The 17,702-nt window shown below is 38.3% G+C and overlaps 1 protein-coding gene across 1 annotated transcript; it reads left to right on the top strand.

The window, feature by feature from the left end:
- The first annotated feature begins 11,538 nt into the window (after positions 1 to 11,538).
- On the top strand, positions 11,539 to 13,787 carry LOC112732364 (uncharacterized). Its single transcript, XM_025781067.3, has one exon. The coding sequence runs from the start codon at positions 11,723 to 11,725 to the stop codon at positions 13,277 to 13,279; it is 1,557 nt and encodes a 518-aa protein (XP_025636852.1). The 5' UTR covers positions 11,539 to 11,722; the 3' UTR covers positions 13,280 to 13,787.
- The last annotated feature ends 3,915 nt before the right edge of the window (positions 13,788 to 17,702 follow it).

Below are 17,702 nucleotides of genomic sequence, written 5' to 3'. Positions count from 1 at the left end.
TATATTAATTTTAATTACGTTAATTAATTAATTAATTAAGTGGGATTACAATAGGGACTAAAGTTAGTTCCTCCTAATGGAGAAGAGAGAAATAATTTGAGTTTCTATTTACTGTTTATGACGCAAAAGCTGATGTGGAGTTATTTTTTATGACACGTGGGTCATAAATAGAAATTGGGATGAATTCTCTACTAGAGATGGTCTAAGTGAAAACAGCATAATTTTCCTCTCTTGAGGACCCACATAAGGACAATAGAAAGAAGAATAAGAATAAAATAATTTTTTAATAACTTTTTTATCTATCGTAAAATAATTTTTTTCAATCTTCATTTTTTTAAAGTTTAAGATTAGTTTAGTATTTAAAATTTAAAAATTACGATTCAGTATTTAGAATTTAAAATAAAAAATAATCTTAAAAATTAATAAATATTAACTAAAAAATAAAAATTAAAAGTTTAGAAAATAATATTTAATTTATTTTAGATTATTTTTAACTGATTTTTATTATTTTTTGAATATTTTTATTTACTTTTAGGGCAAGTTACTTAAATAAATAGATTAGAGAAAATATTTACCTGAATGTGCAAAACTGGTTCTTGTTACCTGCATGTGCAAAAAGCCATTTCTATGTAAACCGTGGCAACCCACCACGGTTTTAGAACGTACATAAACCGTGGAGACCCACAACGGATTATGATTGAAAAAATTAGAGTGTAAACTGTGGTAGGTCACCACGGTTTACTAAGGAGAAATTGCGTGCATAAACCGTGGAGAGTCACCACGGTTTATGAAGAAATCCTTTTGCACATAAAACCCTGTGGGTCACCACGGTTTATGTGTGTGTGGCTATATAAGTAATCCGTGGAAGGTTAGAACGGATCATTTGGTAAGGAACAAAAAAAAAGAAAGTTGTTGTTGTGTTGAGAGGATTTGGCAAAACTTTGGAGGTTTGAAGGAGAAGTGGGTGGTGGAGCCAATGGAGGGTGAGGATCGCTTGTACTGACTAAATGGCGTCGCTCACGTGGCAGGATATATCGACGAAGAGGTTAGTTACTGTTTCTGTCGTTATTATTGTTATTAAAATTCATACTAATATAGCAATTGATATTATTAGGGATATTGTTAGTAAAAATATTTTATTATGCTTATTTGTATTGTTATTCTGATTAATGTTATTTACATAAATATTGATATTATTATGGTTACTGTCAATCCAAATGTGAGGCATTTATTAATATTGTCTACTGAATAATGCATATTTTATTATGCTTATTTATCTTGTAAGTCTGGTTAATAGTATTTTTCTAAAATATTTTGTTATAAATGTAAATATTTTATTGAATAATATTTTTTTCTTCTATTTATATTGAATAATATTTTTTTCCTCTATTTATATTGTTATAATATTTTTTTCCTTTAGAATCAATGAATTTAATGTGACGAGTCTAATAATTTTTACGAAAATTATGTTTGGTGTTGTTTGTAATGGTTGTATGTTAAGGGATTTTGTTACCCACGTTTTGCAGCCTAGTAGGGTTATTAGCGCCGTTAGGAGGCAGCAGAATATGCCCTTACATGACCGGATTATACCGTATCTGGAGACTGCCGGCTTGTATCATCTGGCTAGGCTAAACAGTCAGTGGTTCTGGGTTGATTAATCTCTCCTTAGCGCATTTATTGAGCGGTGGCGTCCGGAGACCCACACGTTCCATATGCCATTTGGTGAGTGCACCATTACTTTATAGGATGTTGCATATCAGCTGGGTTTGCCGATTGATGGTGTGCCCGTTAGTGGGTGCTTGACTGAGTTTGAGAATCTGATGTAACACGGTAGACCAGCATGGGTGTGGTTTCGGGAGTTGTTCGGGGAGTTACCTCCACAGAGTAAAATCAAGCAGATGACAGTGTGCTACACATGGTTCCACGAGAGGTTCCGGGTTCTCCCTGCAGATGCTACTGATGAGACCGTGCGTGTATACGCACGCGCTTATATCCTGATGCTGTTGTCGTCTCAGCTGTTTGCGGACAAGAACGCAAACAGGGTTCACCTTCGCTGGTTGCCTTATTTGGCATCGTTGGACGACTTGGGCAGATATAGCTGGGGCTCCGCTGCACTGGCCTGGTTGTATAGGTGTCTTTGTCGTGGAACAAACTGGAACGTCGTTAACTTGGCTGGGCCGCTACAGCTACTACAGTCTTGGATTTTCTGGAGGTTTCCCACTCTGAGGCCCACTGGCTTTGACCGGTTCGGGTTTCCTCTTGCTTCCAGGTAGGGTTTAGTATTATCTGTTAATAAATTTTAAATACATCATGTGTTATGGTTTGTTTTGACATCATTTCAATTAAAATTGTAGGTGGGCTGAGTTTGTGCCGAGGAACGATGCAGGGGCACAGAGATTACTTTCCGCACGCCTTGCACTGGATCGGCTGCGTGCCCACGATGTGAGTCATTTATTTATTACTGATACCTGTACTAGTTTTTGTTAAATGTGACTGTCTCAGCAAACTCTTACTGTTTCTATGCAGTTTGTGTGGGAGCCTTATTCTTCTGTTGATGTTGGTGCTGTCATTCATCCGGAGATTCTAGCTGACGAGCACCGACGGCTATGGACGGCCGTCACTAGCCTGATATATTTTGCTGCGATCGAGTGGCACCAGGTCGATAGGGTTCTACCCCAGTTCGGGGGTGTTCAGCATCTTCCAGAGCCAGCTCTGAACATAGATTGGCTACATGCGAAGGATGGTAGGGGTGGGGACCGGTGGTTTCCTTCATATTATCAGGAGTGGCACCAGCATTGGAAGGACAGGCTTCGGTCAGTCATATGGGTCGATCGAGTCATGGACCCTGGTCCATCAGCAGAGTACCTGGACTGGTGGTGCCGTGTGGCGCACAGGTTCCTATCCCCAGATGTAGCATTTCAGGATCCGAGGCCGATTGTGCTGACTGAGGAGGTGCGTCACAGAGGGTCGTCGCAGGCACCTCCTAGAGTGCACGTTTATGACAGACCAGATAACAAACGAGTCGATCGGTGTCGCCGTATAGGGACCCGGACCACCGATCGCGAGTGGAGGGAGTTTGCGGACCGTTTGGAGGAGGATGTTCCTGGAGCTGAGCCTGGGGATGCAGTGGACTACCGTGTTCCTCGATGTAGAGGCAGACGACCACCTGCGCGGCCTAACCGTCGAGGTGCGCCTGATAGAGGACCATCCGAGCAGGGGGACGGCAGTCATCACGTGCCCGGTGAGGAGGTAGTTGGATCAGCATCAGCTATGGATCGGCCGACGTTCGAGGTGGGTTCTAGCTCTCAGCTCTTTGGGAACGTTAGCCCACATGCTTTTGCCGAGTTTACTACCGCGGCTGTCGGGATGGACATTGATGATCTTGTTACTCAGTCCGAGTTCTACATGGACATAGCAAACATGCTTAGGGATGATGAAGATACCCATTATAGGCCATAGATGCCTGAGGAGCATGCCCAGTTTGCTGATCAGCAGCCCAGGAGTGACGATGTTCAGGCTCAGTTGGCAGTGGACCTCAACGAGCCTGCAGTTTCTCCGTCTGACCCATGGTTTGCGTTAGGAGGGACACCTGCCTCTGCTTTCAGCGCCATTCCCGCACAGCCCTCAGCACCAGAGGCAGATCAGAGACCTAGGCGTGTGAGGCGTCCTCCTTTGTGTGGTACCGGAGGTCACCTGCTTGGCCAGTTCGACGATGATGACAGTGACACCATTGAGGATTCTGATTAGTTATGTTATATGTTCCTGTCCGTTAGGGACTTTGTTATTTTATGTATTGAGCATGCTACTTAGTGTTTATGGCTTTCAGACTTATGTTAAATGTTATTTTTCTTTTGACCAATCAGTTTGACCGGTTTCAGCTTATTTGATATTTAGCTCTACGGTTTATATTATAATGCACAATATGAACGATACATTAATAGGTAAAATAACAGGAATTTATTCAATTGAAATTTTTGCATTAGATAAACATGTTGACAGTCACAGACTTAACCAACCATACATTACTAACATTATCTAGACCCTGATGCAACTGAAACATCATAGATTGCATAATACACGACATGAGATCTACGCATCCCCTCCACCACTCTGTCTTCGCTGGTGACAGTTCCTCCGCGTATGCCCAGGCTGACGGCATAGTCCACATCGCTTCGGCTGGTTCTCCTGAGACTGATCTATACTTCCACGGATCCTGGTTACCTTTGGACGACCTTCCTTTGCACGCCGCATATTAGGGTCAGGAATGATGGTAGGCCCAGCATATGGAGGCCATAGTCCTTCAGGGATAGGTGGGAGAAACCCCTCCTTGTAAACGTTGAACACCTCACTCATACGATACACCTCGTGAACATATGACGCCCAGTTAAGCCGGGAGTAGGCGCAACACGCAATGGCGTGGCAACAAGGATAATGCAGCGCCTGAAAGTGGCCACAGTCGCATCGGTGATCTTTAAGGGAGACTCTGTAGCTGCCGAGGGAGAAGTTGCCGGTTGGTGTTGTCTCCGCGACGGTGTACTCGGACTGCTGCCTGTCATATAATGTCACAGTGAAGCACCTCGAGTCTCTTAGGTTCCGATCAATAGACTTTACCAAGGCCTGACAGAATTCATGCCCAGATCCGAGTTGTGCCTCTGCTGTCTGTCCCCGTACCACAAATAGCTGAGCAAGCCTCCCGTAGGTTGACTTAACCAAAGATGTGACCGGCAGGTTGCGAGTTCCCTTTAGCACGGAGTTCACACATTCACTGATGTTTGTGGTCATGTGCCCGAACTGTCGACCAGCATCCTCATGTTGGGTCCATTTGTCATACTCCATCCGGTTGGCCCAGTCACACATTGCTGGATTCTCAGTCCGCATGATGTCAAACCAGTAGTAAAACTCAGCCTCAGTCTTTGCGTAGGCAGCATTCACCAACAGCCTCCTGGAGTCCTTACCTTTGAACGTTAGGGTGAAATTCGCAGCCACATGCCTAATACAGTAGGCCCGGAACGCCCGAGGAGGCAGCCACCCAGTCTCAGGTGCCTCAAGCGCTGCCTTGATCCCATTATGCCTGTCAGAGATAACAAGGATACCCTCCTGAGGAGTCACATGCTCTCAGAGATTGGACAAGAAGAATGACCACGACTCTGCATTTTCGCCCTCCACAAGGGCAAATGCTATCGGGAGGATGTTCGAGTTCCCGTCCTGAGCTATCGCCAACAGCAGCGTCCCTCCATACTTCCCATACAAGTGGGTACCATCAATACTGACGAGGGGCTTGCAATGCCGGAATGCCTTGATACAGGGTGGAAATGTTCAGAATAGCCGGTGAAAGTACTCGGTGGACTCATCAACCCCACCACCAATCCGAACAAGAGACGTCTTCACTCTTCAGCACCGTGATTGTTCCCGGCATTGTCGCCTGGATCCCTAGCATCCAACGTGGCAACTCCGCGTAAGACTCTTCCCAATCTCCATATATTTCTGCCACTGTCTTCTGCTTAGCCATCCAAACCTTCCTGTAACTAGGCCTGAAACCGTAATCAGCTTCTGTCGCTTGTTGAAGTACCTTTACCGTAACCGCAGCATCTGCCCTAACCATAGGAAGAATCCTCGCACAGATAACGTGGTAGTCCAGCTGACGGTGATCACTTGAAATAGAAGTTGCGAGGCATGTGTGTGGCCCGTTGTACCTCCTAACCTCCCAAGTCCCCTTTCGTGCACGAAGCGCTACACGAATCAACCAACTACAACCCTTGCCGAATTCCTTGTATTTTCCATGATACTTCAAATGATCCGATTCGATGACTCTGTACTCAACACCTCGCCGGATGCTATAGTCCTTTACACTCAGCACAGCTTCATCTTTACTCTGGAATGATTGCCCAATCTGAAATTCTGTAGAAGATCCCCCCACTCTGTTACCACTGTCTTCCTGTTGACCAAGAGCTTCCAAGTTTAGTGTCGAGAAGTGTGGAGGGTAGTGATGAGAACCAGAACTTGCTGGCCTATGCTGCGCATGTGGATCGCCACGTCTGTCATCGTCGCTGTCACCATCGATATCAACAGGCTCCTGGTCAGACTCATCGTCACGCATTGCATTCTCTACTTGATCAGGTCCACCAAAGTCTTCGATATAAGGTACGAGGCCACCACCGGTGCCCACAACGTGCGGAGGCTCAATGACTACTGCATTCTCCAAAGGTATAGAACCAACAACCTCTGTTCGGTCTAAATCAGCCGCAAACGAAGGTGATTGAACCGGCGGAACATACGGTATGACCGCAGGCATCGAACTAGATGCACCACCCGCGGCAGCTGGGCAGGGAACTGGCGCGGATGCCCCAGAACTATCGACACCAACCTCCAACTTCGCGAACAACTCATGGATTCTGATCTCCGGAAAACTCCGTACACAGTAGAACAGAACCCTAATATCTTCATCAGCCTTAACCGCAAAGGTTTCATACTGAACACCGGTCGATACAACCGCCATGGGAATCTTGTAGAATAGTTTCTTCACCCACTTGCTACCCAACACGCCAAGCTTCTCCAAGATGCTGTTCTTCAGATCTGACAAAGTCATCGACGACCTGATAAAAACACTTAGTGGTTCTCTGTCGGTAAACTTCACACCTTTGCTTTTGCTTTTTTTTATTTTCCCAGAGCAATGCACTAGGGCAAGAAAACTCTCTTCCTCACTAGCCATTGTGAGAATGATCTCTTATGGAGCTTGAATCACCAACATATATATAGACTTCCTGTCAACATAAACCGTGGTGACCCACAGGGTTTTATGTGCAAAAGGATTTCTTCATAAACCGTGGTGACTCTCCACGGTTTATGCACGCAATTTCTCCTTAGTAAACCGTGGTGACCTACCACGGTTTACACTCTAATTTTTTCAATCATAATCCGCTGTGGGTCTCCACGGTTTACGTACGTTCTGAAACCGTGGTGGGTTGCCACGGTTTACATAGAAATGGCTTTTTGCACATGCAGGTAACAAGAACCAGTTTTACACATTCAGGTAAATATTTTCTCTAATCTATTTATTTAAGTAACTTGCCCTTACTTTTATATATTACTTCACTTCTCACAATTATTTTTTTCTTTTTTCTCGTCTAACACTGTTGTCACCCATACTTGATAAGTTAATAATCCTAAATCCAAAATCATGAATCCTAAATTTTAAATATTAAATCCTAATTCTAAATCTTAAATTCTCAAAAATTAAAGATTAAAAAAGTAACTAAAATAAAATGTTGGTTATTATTGTTAGGTTAATTAAAAGTTGTTCCATGTACTTATTCATTTTCTTGACATAAAATGTTGAATATAATGTAGTAATCATTATTTTATGAAGATTTGAATTTGTGATATGGCAGTGGCTGATGACTATCTAAGCGAAGAATGCAGCAAAACATTCATAGGGTGTATGAAAAAGTTTAAGAAGTCAAGAGGTCCTACATTCAAGGAAAACACATGCAAAGTGGATGACGTTATTAGGGTTATCAATTTTGTCATGGAAGCCGCTTTGCTCACTGGAAGAATCATCCACATGCCCCCTCTAAGCTAGCATATGTAATTTATCGTTCACGTATTTTATTACTTGCACGTTTTACACTCTACTATTTATTTATTTATTTTTTCAACAAATTTCTACCATTAATTAAGATCGAAGCTAGCTCTTATTGAAGCTAGGTTAGGAGGATTTTCCTTCAACTTCAAGTGATCCAATAAGCACCAAATACTTGCAATGCTCGCCAAATAATGTTCTCTCCATATTTAATTTATTGGAAGGTTAACAATCAAATAATGAGTTTAGCTAATACTTTATCTTATAGTAAAGTAAATTTTAAATAAAATGAGATTTTATTTTTATTTTCATGGATTAACGAGTGTCATATTAGTATATTAATGTTAATTTAATCAGCAACAATTAGTGTAATTGTCAAGGTTCTGAAAATTGAGTCGGTCATTGAACTGCTCTAACTACTGATTTACTGATTTATTAGTTTAATCAGTTCGATCGTAATTTAATCGAAAAAATTGTTTTATGACAATAAAATAATAAATAAAATTGATCCGTCACCTTATAACTCGGTTATTGTTTATAATAAATTATAACTCGGCCTTAATTATCATTCATTTTTTGCTTTAACTGACATATTCATTACCAACTTAATAACCATTATTTCCATCTTAATCACCATTATTCTGACTTAATTACCAACGGTCATATCATCAACTCTATTCATCAACTCTATGCCTATAAAAGGCACCAATTTCTATATCTCGACACATGATAAGTTCTATTTCATGTTTAATATTTTATAATCATAGAATTCTTATCCCTCTTAAACAATTACTAACTTTAGCACCGGAGTGTCTTTTGCAGGTATCCACCCTCCGTGTTCTTCGATGTCCAAGTTATTCTCACTCCATTAAAGAAAAGGCGTATTACAACAGCGCAAGAGACGAGATATACCTCGAAAGTTCATCCACACAAGAACAATTGGCGCCGTCTGTGGGAAAGAGTAAAATAATTCCTACTCCCCTCATGTTCATAAAATTTGAATTACATTCAATTTTTTTAACTAATCTCAACAATCTTGTTTAAGATTTTATTTAATACCTCTTATCAAATCCAACAACCTTCTGATTTGCCTAACTAAGACCTGCAAGCTAACCATAGCTTGCTTCAAACCACAATCCTCGTGGGATCGACCCTGCTGGTACAGCTATATGAAGGTGTGGGGATTCGTTTACCAGGATACAAAGCCATTCATTTACAATAATGACATATAATAACCATGCCAATTGAATTTTTATTTCATCATGTATTATATTCTTATTACTTGATGATTTTATTTATACAATTAAATGACAGTGATGATGAGTTCAAGTCTTAAAATTGGATTCTATCAAAAATCAATTGTATATAACTATTATATTATTTACTTTATGCTATTAAATTTTATGTTACTATTTGTTTAATGCAGAAAGTTAAGTAAAAAATAATTACAAACATGCAAATTTTCTATTTTTTCACAAAGAATATACCTCATAACTAAACAAAATTTATTATATCATTACATGATTAATTATTTTATTGCTTTATTAATAAGTTAATGTAGATTCTACGAAATAAAGTTATATAATATTAACAAATAAAATTAAATAATTCACATTTTGACATGTATGACATTTATATATGTCGTCTTCTTCTCTACAATTATCAACTTTCAAGATATATTTTTCTACTTTGAACTCTTTTACTTTTACAATATATATTATTCAATATATGTCGCAACTTTATACATATTCATTTTCTCAATTTTTCTTATTTATGTCATATGACATTCACTATAAATTGTAAATATTCAATAACTAATTGCTTTGAGCGAGAAATTCATCAATAAGCAGTTGTGGGCTGGAAAAATTCCCAAGACAATTAACCATTATATCCTCGGATCATACAATCGATTCCGTCAATGGATACCTATTTCTGAACTTTTCAATTCACATACAATCAAATGCTATATGCATGTCATGCAAAATTGTTCTTAAGCGAAAAAGTATCCCCCACACAACTACTACCTTGATTGAATAACTCTTACGACTCAATTATTTTTTGAATAACTACTGACATAATAACCCGACTAAGCTTGAGGGCTCACCATATCGTTATTCACTTATATATTTAGCGAGTTATAACTCATTTAATTTTCTAAGCTTAGCCTAGATCATATGATTGGTAGACAAAGCTTGGAGGCTGTGATCCGTCACCTTATAACTCGGTTATTGTTATAATGAATTATAACTCGGCCTTAATTATCATTCATTCTTTGCTTGTAACCGACACCTTCATTACCAACTTAATGACCATCATTTCCATTTTTAATGACCATTATTCTGACTTAATGACCAACGGTCATACCATCAACTCTATTCATCAACTCTATGCCTATAAAAGGCACCAATTTCTATATCCCAACACATGATAAGTTCTATTTCATGTCTTACATTTTATATTCATAGAATTATTATATACATATGATAAGTTCTATTTCATGTTTAACATTCTATAATCATAGAATTTTTATACCTCTTAAACACTTATTGACTTGAGCGTCGAAGTGTCTTTTGCAGGTACCTACCCTCCGTGTTCTTTGATGTCCGAGTTATTCTCACTCCATTAAAGAAAAGGTGTATTACAACAACGCAAGAGACGAAATATACCTCGAAAGTTTATCCACAGAAAAACAAAAATTTAAAATAAATACACCAAAAGATAATTATAGTCTAATAAAAATTTTAAAATTTCTTTGTTGTTGCCAAAAAAAAATTACAAAAAAACATGTGAGATCTTTTTTTTTTTTAACTTTTATTATAATTGAAAGAAATTTGTAATAGCAAACTGATCTTTTAACTCTCTCTATCTTTCAATTAATGGGATTCTCAAGATAAAAAAGTATTATTTTACTTTAATGATTTCATTTTATATATCCAGATTGATCCCTTCCTTCGTTTGGCTGATGATCATAAGCTGCAAGATTTCAGCACTGCATGTGATAAAAACAATATCACAGCAACAATACAATCTCAATAGTCAACAATACAATCCAATAATAATATAGTTTATAAACTACACTATATTAACAGCAACAATACAACTTAATTGTCTACAATAGCACATCAACAATACAGTCTCAATAGTCAATAATTTCCACAACAACCCACAGTAATCCATAAATCTCAACAGTCAACATAGACAATTACGCAATAAAATATTTACAACAACAAAGTTCACAAATTAACTAACCACAATTATTCAAGATTATCCACAATCCTAAATTACAGTAATAAAAAATTACAGTTCACAGATTAACTAACAACAATTACAATTAAAATTTTAAAACAAAAATACCTAGAAAAGAACAGCAAACTGAGCACACAGCGGGATAGGGAGCACCACGGAAGGGCTGGCGCGGCTGAAGGGTAGGAGCGTGGTGGAACAAAGCTGGCACCGTGGGACATTGGCTGTGCGAGTGAGGTAGGAGGCGAGACTCGTTGCAGTGGTGACGGCGGTGTTGAAGTTCGACGTTCTAACAGCAGATGCACGATGGAGGTTGAAAGGAAGCGAGGGAGTGAGGGAGTGAGGAAAGAGCTTGATGAGAGGAAGGAGAAGGAGAGTAACTGAGTGTCTGTGACTGTAAGAGAGTGGCTGTGTGTTTTTGGTAGGGTTCCTCTCCTCTAAACCAAATGGCGTCGTTTTGGACTTTTGGGAGAAAATTAGCCGATATTCATGGTTCGGTTCGATCGACTAGTTTCTGGCCGATTTGGCGGTTCAACTGTGATTTTTGAAACTTTTGATTATAGCATCTAACTGAATACTATTTCTACCTGTTTACGGTTTGATCGGCCGGTTCAAACCGGTTTTTAAAACCTTGGTAATTGTTAGTTATGGAACCGTTAAGTCACAGGTGGGTCCCTTCCCATCTCATGATCCACCAATGACTTTAGAGACCGTGGCTGACTTGGAGTCTCCGCGGACAGCGAACGAACATCGCTGTATCTGTAACTCACCACAGTTGCTTAGATTCAACTCAACCAAACAATAACAAGATCCCTTTCTTCCCCAAATCTGCAGCGAATAACACCGACACAACCTGAAATTAAACGACTTTCTTTCTATCTTTCTTTTGAATGTCCGAAGATGGGTTCGGATTCTCTACCATCCAAATTGACTTCAACCAAACCAACGCCAATTCCGACCAATGAACTCGACGACGAACACGACCACGACGACTCTCCTTCTACAGCGGCTCTTCTCTCTTTCAACACCGACTCTTCTTCTTCTTCGGAACCTTTGTCAACTTCCAATAACAAACCCTTATTCATCGTTCTCATCCTCGTTACCTGCATTTCTCTCTCTGTAGCTTCTGCCTTCGCCTACCTCTTCTTCTCTTCCAGATCATCGTCATCTTCATCAACAACAACAGCATCATCAGCCACTTCTTCTGCTTCTCCTTCTCCTTCTCCTTCTCCAACTCCTTCGCCTTCTGAGTCTCATGCTCGTCCTCTCACAAAGCTCAATCGCCCCAAAGTTATCCTAATTTCCTCAGATGGGTTTCGATTCGGGTACCAATTCAAGACCCCAACCCCTAACATTGCACGCTTGATTGCAAATGGAACCGAAGCTGAAACAGGTTTGATCCCAGTTTTTCCATCCCTAACTTTCCCAAACCACTACTCCATTGCCACTGGTCTCTACCCTGCATACCACGGCATCGTCAACAACCATTTCTTGGATCCACACTCTGGCGACGCTTTCTACATGGGAGCCATTGACCCAAAATGGTGGCTTGGTGAGCCTTTATGGGAAACTGTCGTCAAGAACGGTTTGAATGCTGCCACATACTTCTGGCCTGGCACTCAGGTACATAAAGGTCCTTGGAATTGCCCTTTGAATTTTTGTAGGCATTACAATAGTTCTGTTCCATTTGAGGATAGGGTTGATGCTGTTTTGAGCTACTTTGATTTACCTAGTGATGAAATCCCTGATTTCATGACACTTTATTTTGAGGATCCTGATCATCAGGGTCACAAGGTTGGTGCGGATGATCCTCAGATCACCGAAGCTGTTTCTAGAATTGATAGAATGATTGGTAGGTTGATTTCTGGTTTGGAACAAAGAGGGATTTTTGATGATGTTACTATTATTATGGTCGGTGATCATGGAATGGTTACTACTTGCGATAAGAAATTGATATTCTTGGATGACCTTGCTCCTTGGATCAATGTTCCGGATAATTGGGTCATTTCTCATACTCCATTACTTGCTATCATGCCACCTTCTGGTTATTCACCTTCAGATGTTGTTGCTAAGATGAACCAAGGATTGAGTTCTGGGAAAGTTGAGAATGGGAAGTATTTGAAGGTGTATCTGAAGGAGGATCTGCCTAGCAGGCTTCATTATTCGGCCAGCGATAGGATTCCTCCGATAATTGGCTTGCTTGAGGAAGGCTTCAAGGTTAAGCAGAAGAGATCCAAGAACAAAGAATGTGGTGGTTCGCATGGATATGATAATGAATTCTTCTCCATGAGGAGCATTTTTATTGGACATGGTCCTCAATTTGCAAGGGGGAGGAAGATACCATCATTTGAGAATGTTCAGATTTATAATTTGGTTACTTTTATTCTAAATATTAAGGGCGCGCCTAATAACGGCTCTGCCTCATTCGCAAAGGATGTTCTTCTATCTGCTGCATAAAGAAATTCATGCTCGCTTCAGGAACATTCATAACCACTGGTTGAACGAAGCAGAAAATGCCAACATTTTGAGAGGTAGCTCAATGCAGATAGTTGGTGTTTAGTCATGTACAGTTGTTCCTCCCATGAGTAATAAAAACTACTTCAAATTTATTTTGATTCTACATTGTTTTGAGCAACACAAGTAGAGAACAAGGTTAGCTTTGAACATTTATTATTAACATACATACAACTTTACAAGATTTTGATGTCCTTCAGATAGATTGAGATCCCCATTTGAATATTAGATAGATTGAGATGTACTTTACAAAATTTTGTTTATTGCTTTGGAGTTTACAATTGAATAACTCCTTTCTGCATAAATACATGTAATCATGTTCTAAATTTCTGTGATAAGATCTGCCAAACCTGTGACTTATTCAGTTATTCATGAGTCAAGACTTAAATTCTGGAATGCAAAAATAATTACTATTTATTCACTTGAAGTATATATATCTATTTTCCACCAAGCCTCGTCCATGGTGTTTCACAACTCCACTTTTATTTCCATGCTAGTACTGTGGTTGCAATCAGCAACCCAAGTTACAAATAATAGAATGAATTACGGAGGTCTGTTCCTCACAATTCTTCTCACGGTGACTATTAATTATATCACGGATGAGATTTTATGCACTCTTTTGCTGCCACCTTTATGATACCCAATTTTGAGAAAATTTCCCAATGCTCTTATTTTGATTAATTAACTGTATTTCACATTATAATTATAGGTTCGTTATTATTTTAATATAATTTAAAAATATTAATAAAATAAAAACTAAGCTCAAACTAATAAAATAAATATTGCAGAGTAAGAATATTCATTTGTTATTTGAGCACACAAAATATTTTTAATTTTTAATAGAGTTTAGATCAGATGTCATGTGTCATGAGATGATTACATGATTGTTCATTTGTTCGTATGTTATTTTGTACTATAACTCTTTTAATGGCTTTTGAATTTATGATCCATATTCATTATTTTTTGTTTTCTTTTTAAGTTAAATTCTCAAAATGGTATTCGAAAACTAAAATTTCAAAATAGCCTTTAAAATTGCTAGCATATATTTAAATAATCTCTGAAATTCTAAGTGTCCTATTTATGTTCTAGATATTAACAGCTTACACCATATTATTAATGTATGGATCCTTTTATCACAATAACTAACAGAGTGATAAGTTGACACCATCACTACCACGGGAACACTACAACTACTAATTGAGGTGACAAATGAATGTTGGTGACCCAATGTAGTCCTTAGCACTCTTTAAAATCCTAAATGTACTGAATCCTCTTTAAATTCCAAATTGAATCAATTTGTGTTCATATTTATTCTTTCTATGACTCATTGATTCTGGCAATATCTTTTCAGTTTCTGGAACCAATAGGAGGTAGGAGTCAGACAATAGAGAGCTTGATTTGGTCACTATCCAATAAAAACTAGACAAGGATCTTAAATCAAAGCAAGATTGCACGAATGTCAAAATGGTGTAGTTGTAGCTGTTATCTTGTTCTTTTGTAATTTGGGAAAGGAAAAACTACCAAAATACCCGTGAAGTTTACGAACGCTAACAAAAGTACCCATAAACTAAGGAAATTAACGCTGTACCTATGAAAGATGGGTTCTGTATGACAAAAGTATTCAAATCTTAATTTTTTGTTGATTTTTTAATAAAATTCCTAAACTACCCTACACTCAACCTCAACTCATTTTTTCAACCTTTTATAACTCAATTTGTACCAACTCTTGCCATGGAGTCCAAAACTACTCCTACAACAAACCAGACCGAAATCAATGATAGTAGTGGTGGTGGTAGAGGATCGGATCTCAACCGATTCACTCATAAATTTATAATCCATATCCAAACCAAATTAATCAAACACAAAAAAAATACTCAAAACATACAAATTTTCAAATCCATTCATCCAATTTCAATTCACTTTAGCAAAACTAGAAATAGAAAAAGCCATCAACCATAAAAAATCAACAAATCCATTCATCCAATATGAAATTTATTTCAGCAAAAATCAGAAGTAGAAGTGGCCATCAACTGGGTCTTCTGTAAATTAATCTCAACCTTCATAAAAAATAGAAGCAGATTTAAAAAAAATAGAACAGTATAATTTTAGTAGTAACTAAATCAATTTCTAAAAAGAAGAAAAATAAAATAAAAATGTTTAAAAAAAATACAATTTTCTTCGCCGCCCGACTGTAACATTGTCAATGCCAGAACCTCCTTCCACAGTGCCGCCTCCATTTCTTCTCTGATTTCTCTTTATCGAACCCGCTTTCTTCATGCAAGAGTACCACGACCCCTCTCTCTTTTCAGGTGTGCGATGACGGTGTTCTCGGCTGGGTCAGACGCGCCACGACGACGTTCTCCTCGGCTGCAACAGGCGTGCCACGGCAGCATTCTCCCCAGGTTGGGTCACAGGTGTGCAATGAAGGTGTTGTAGTCACCTTAATAGTGAGAGGGAGAAGCAGTGAGAGGGGAAGAGATTAGCGGTAATGGAGTAGGTGGGTGGCGGACGGCAATGAGAAGTTAGGAGGAGAGTTTCTGTGACTCTGTGAGGGTTTTTGAGGGATAAGTGAGGAGAGAGGAAGAAGAGAAGAGAGGGAGTGACGGTAGAATGGGCTTAGGGTGTGGTAGTTTAGGAATTTTATTAAAAAATCAACAAAAATTAGGATTTGGATACTTTTGTCATATGGAACCCATCTTTCATGGGTACAGCGTTAATTTTCTTAGTTTATGGGTACTTTTGTCAGCGTTCATAAACTTCATGGGTACTTTTGGTAGTTTTTCCTTTGGGATATATATGAACTCTAATAAGTCTTTTTTTTTTTTTAGTTTTTTCAATTAAAATATGAGTGATGAAAATAATTTTGTTATTAGAGTACACAAGAAATATTTTCAATTTTTAATAAATTCTAGAACAGATGTATGTATATTATTTTGTACTACAATCCTTTAATGATTTTTTTATTTATGATCCATGTTCATTATTTTTTGTGAGAGTTTGTTTTTTTAGCTAAACAATTATTATTCGAATACTAAAAGTTTTAAAGTGGTCATTGAGATCGGCTATGTGCACTTAAATGGTCTTCAAAATTCTAATTGTACTATTTATATCCTCGATATTGATAATTGGGCATTATATTAGTCTCTCAACCCTTTTACAGTAACGACTTACTAACGGAGTGATGAGTTGGCATCATCACTGCCACACTAACACTAAAACTATTAATTGAGGTAATAAATAAATGTTGGTTAATGTTGACCCAATGTGGTACTTAACTCTCTTTAAAATCCTAAATATATTAATCCTCCTTAAACCCCAAATTGAATCAGTTTGTGTTCATACTTATTCTTTCTATCATTTCTTTCTTATAGTATCTTTTTAGTAACTATAAACTTTGATAGGAGGTAGGAGTCAGGTGTTGGGAAAAACTCAACAAAAGGTTCAAATAAGAATCTGTCTAACAGTAGAAGCACCAAAAATAATTTTTTCATAATTTGTGCGATTAAATAGGCAATACCAAAGATACTCCAAGCAGCAAATATAATGGTAGAAATTAAATAATCAGACACCAGAATTTTAACGTGGGAAAACCTGCAAAAGAGGGACAAAAAATCCACGGGATCTAATACAGAAAAATCTTCCACTATCAAAATAATGAGTACCCAATCATTCTTCCTAGTAGCTGATAAACCCCAATTTTGTGGTTTATCTTGTGTTTAATTTGGGAGATTTTATCACCTTTTTCCACATTTATTCAATGAAATAGCATGGTTTTGTAATTCTCCCTTGATTTGTGCTTAAATGTGAAAACATACTTTTTAGGCCTTAAAATAGCTAAATTTAACTCATTTTAATTCCATTCGATGCCTTAATATGTTTGTTAAGTGATTTTAGGTTTAGTAGCACTAGGGCATCTCAACAATCAATAAAATACATCATCAAAACTGATGGAATCAACATAAATCCTTCACAAAGTGGGTATCTCAAATCAGACAAAAGAGAAGGCAATACAACTAGCAAGTTATATCCTAATGTTCATCTCTACACTAGGAATAACATACTAAAATTTCATAAGAAATGGAGCAAGTTTACCGGTTCAATCAGATACAAAATGGCTTGCCATTTTCCCCTAATTTTCTTCTCCTCTTCGATGCCAAAGACACTCCTCACTCTCTCTGTTTTCCTTTGTTTCAAAAAAGAAGACTTCCAAATCTCTCTCTCTCCTTACCGTGGCTTATTAGCCACTTTTCTTTTATTTATTTATTTTTTGTTTGTTTTTGTTTTTAAATTTGTGTGGGCCCCACTTGAAGTTGGGGACCCACCAAAAAATATCTCCCTGACCAACTCAAGTGGAGATAGGCTACTA

This window comes from Arachis hypogaea, chromosome 13 (assembly GCF_003086295.3).
Source record: "Arachis hypogaea cultivar Tifrunner chromosome 13, arahy.Tifrunner.gnm2.J5K5, whole genome shotgun sequence".
Taxonomy (NCBI): domain Eukaryota; kingdom Viridiplantae; phylum Streptophyta; class Magnoliopsida; order Fabales; family Fabaceae; genus Arachis; species Arachis hypogaea.
The sequence above is the reverse complement of the archived record's forward strand: the minus strand, read 5'-3'. Positions and strand labels throughout refer to the sequence as shown.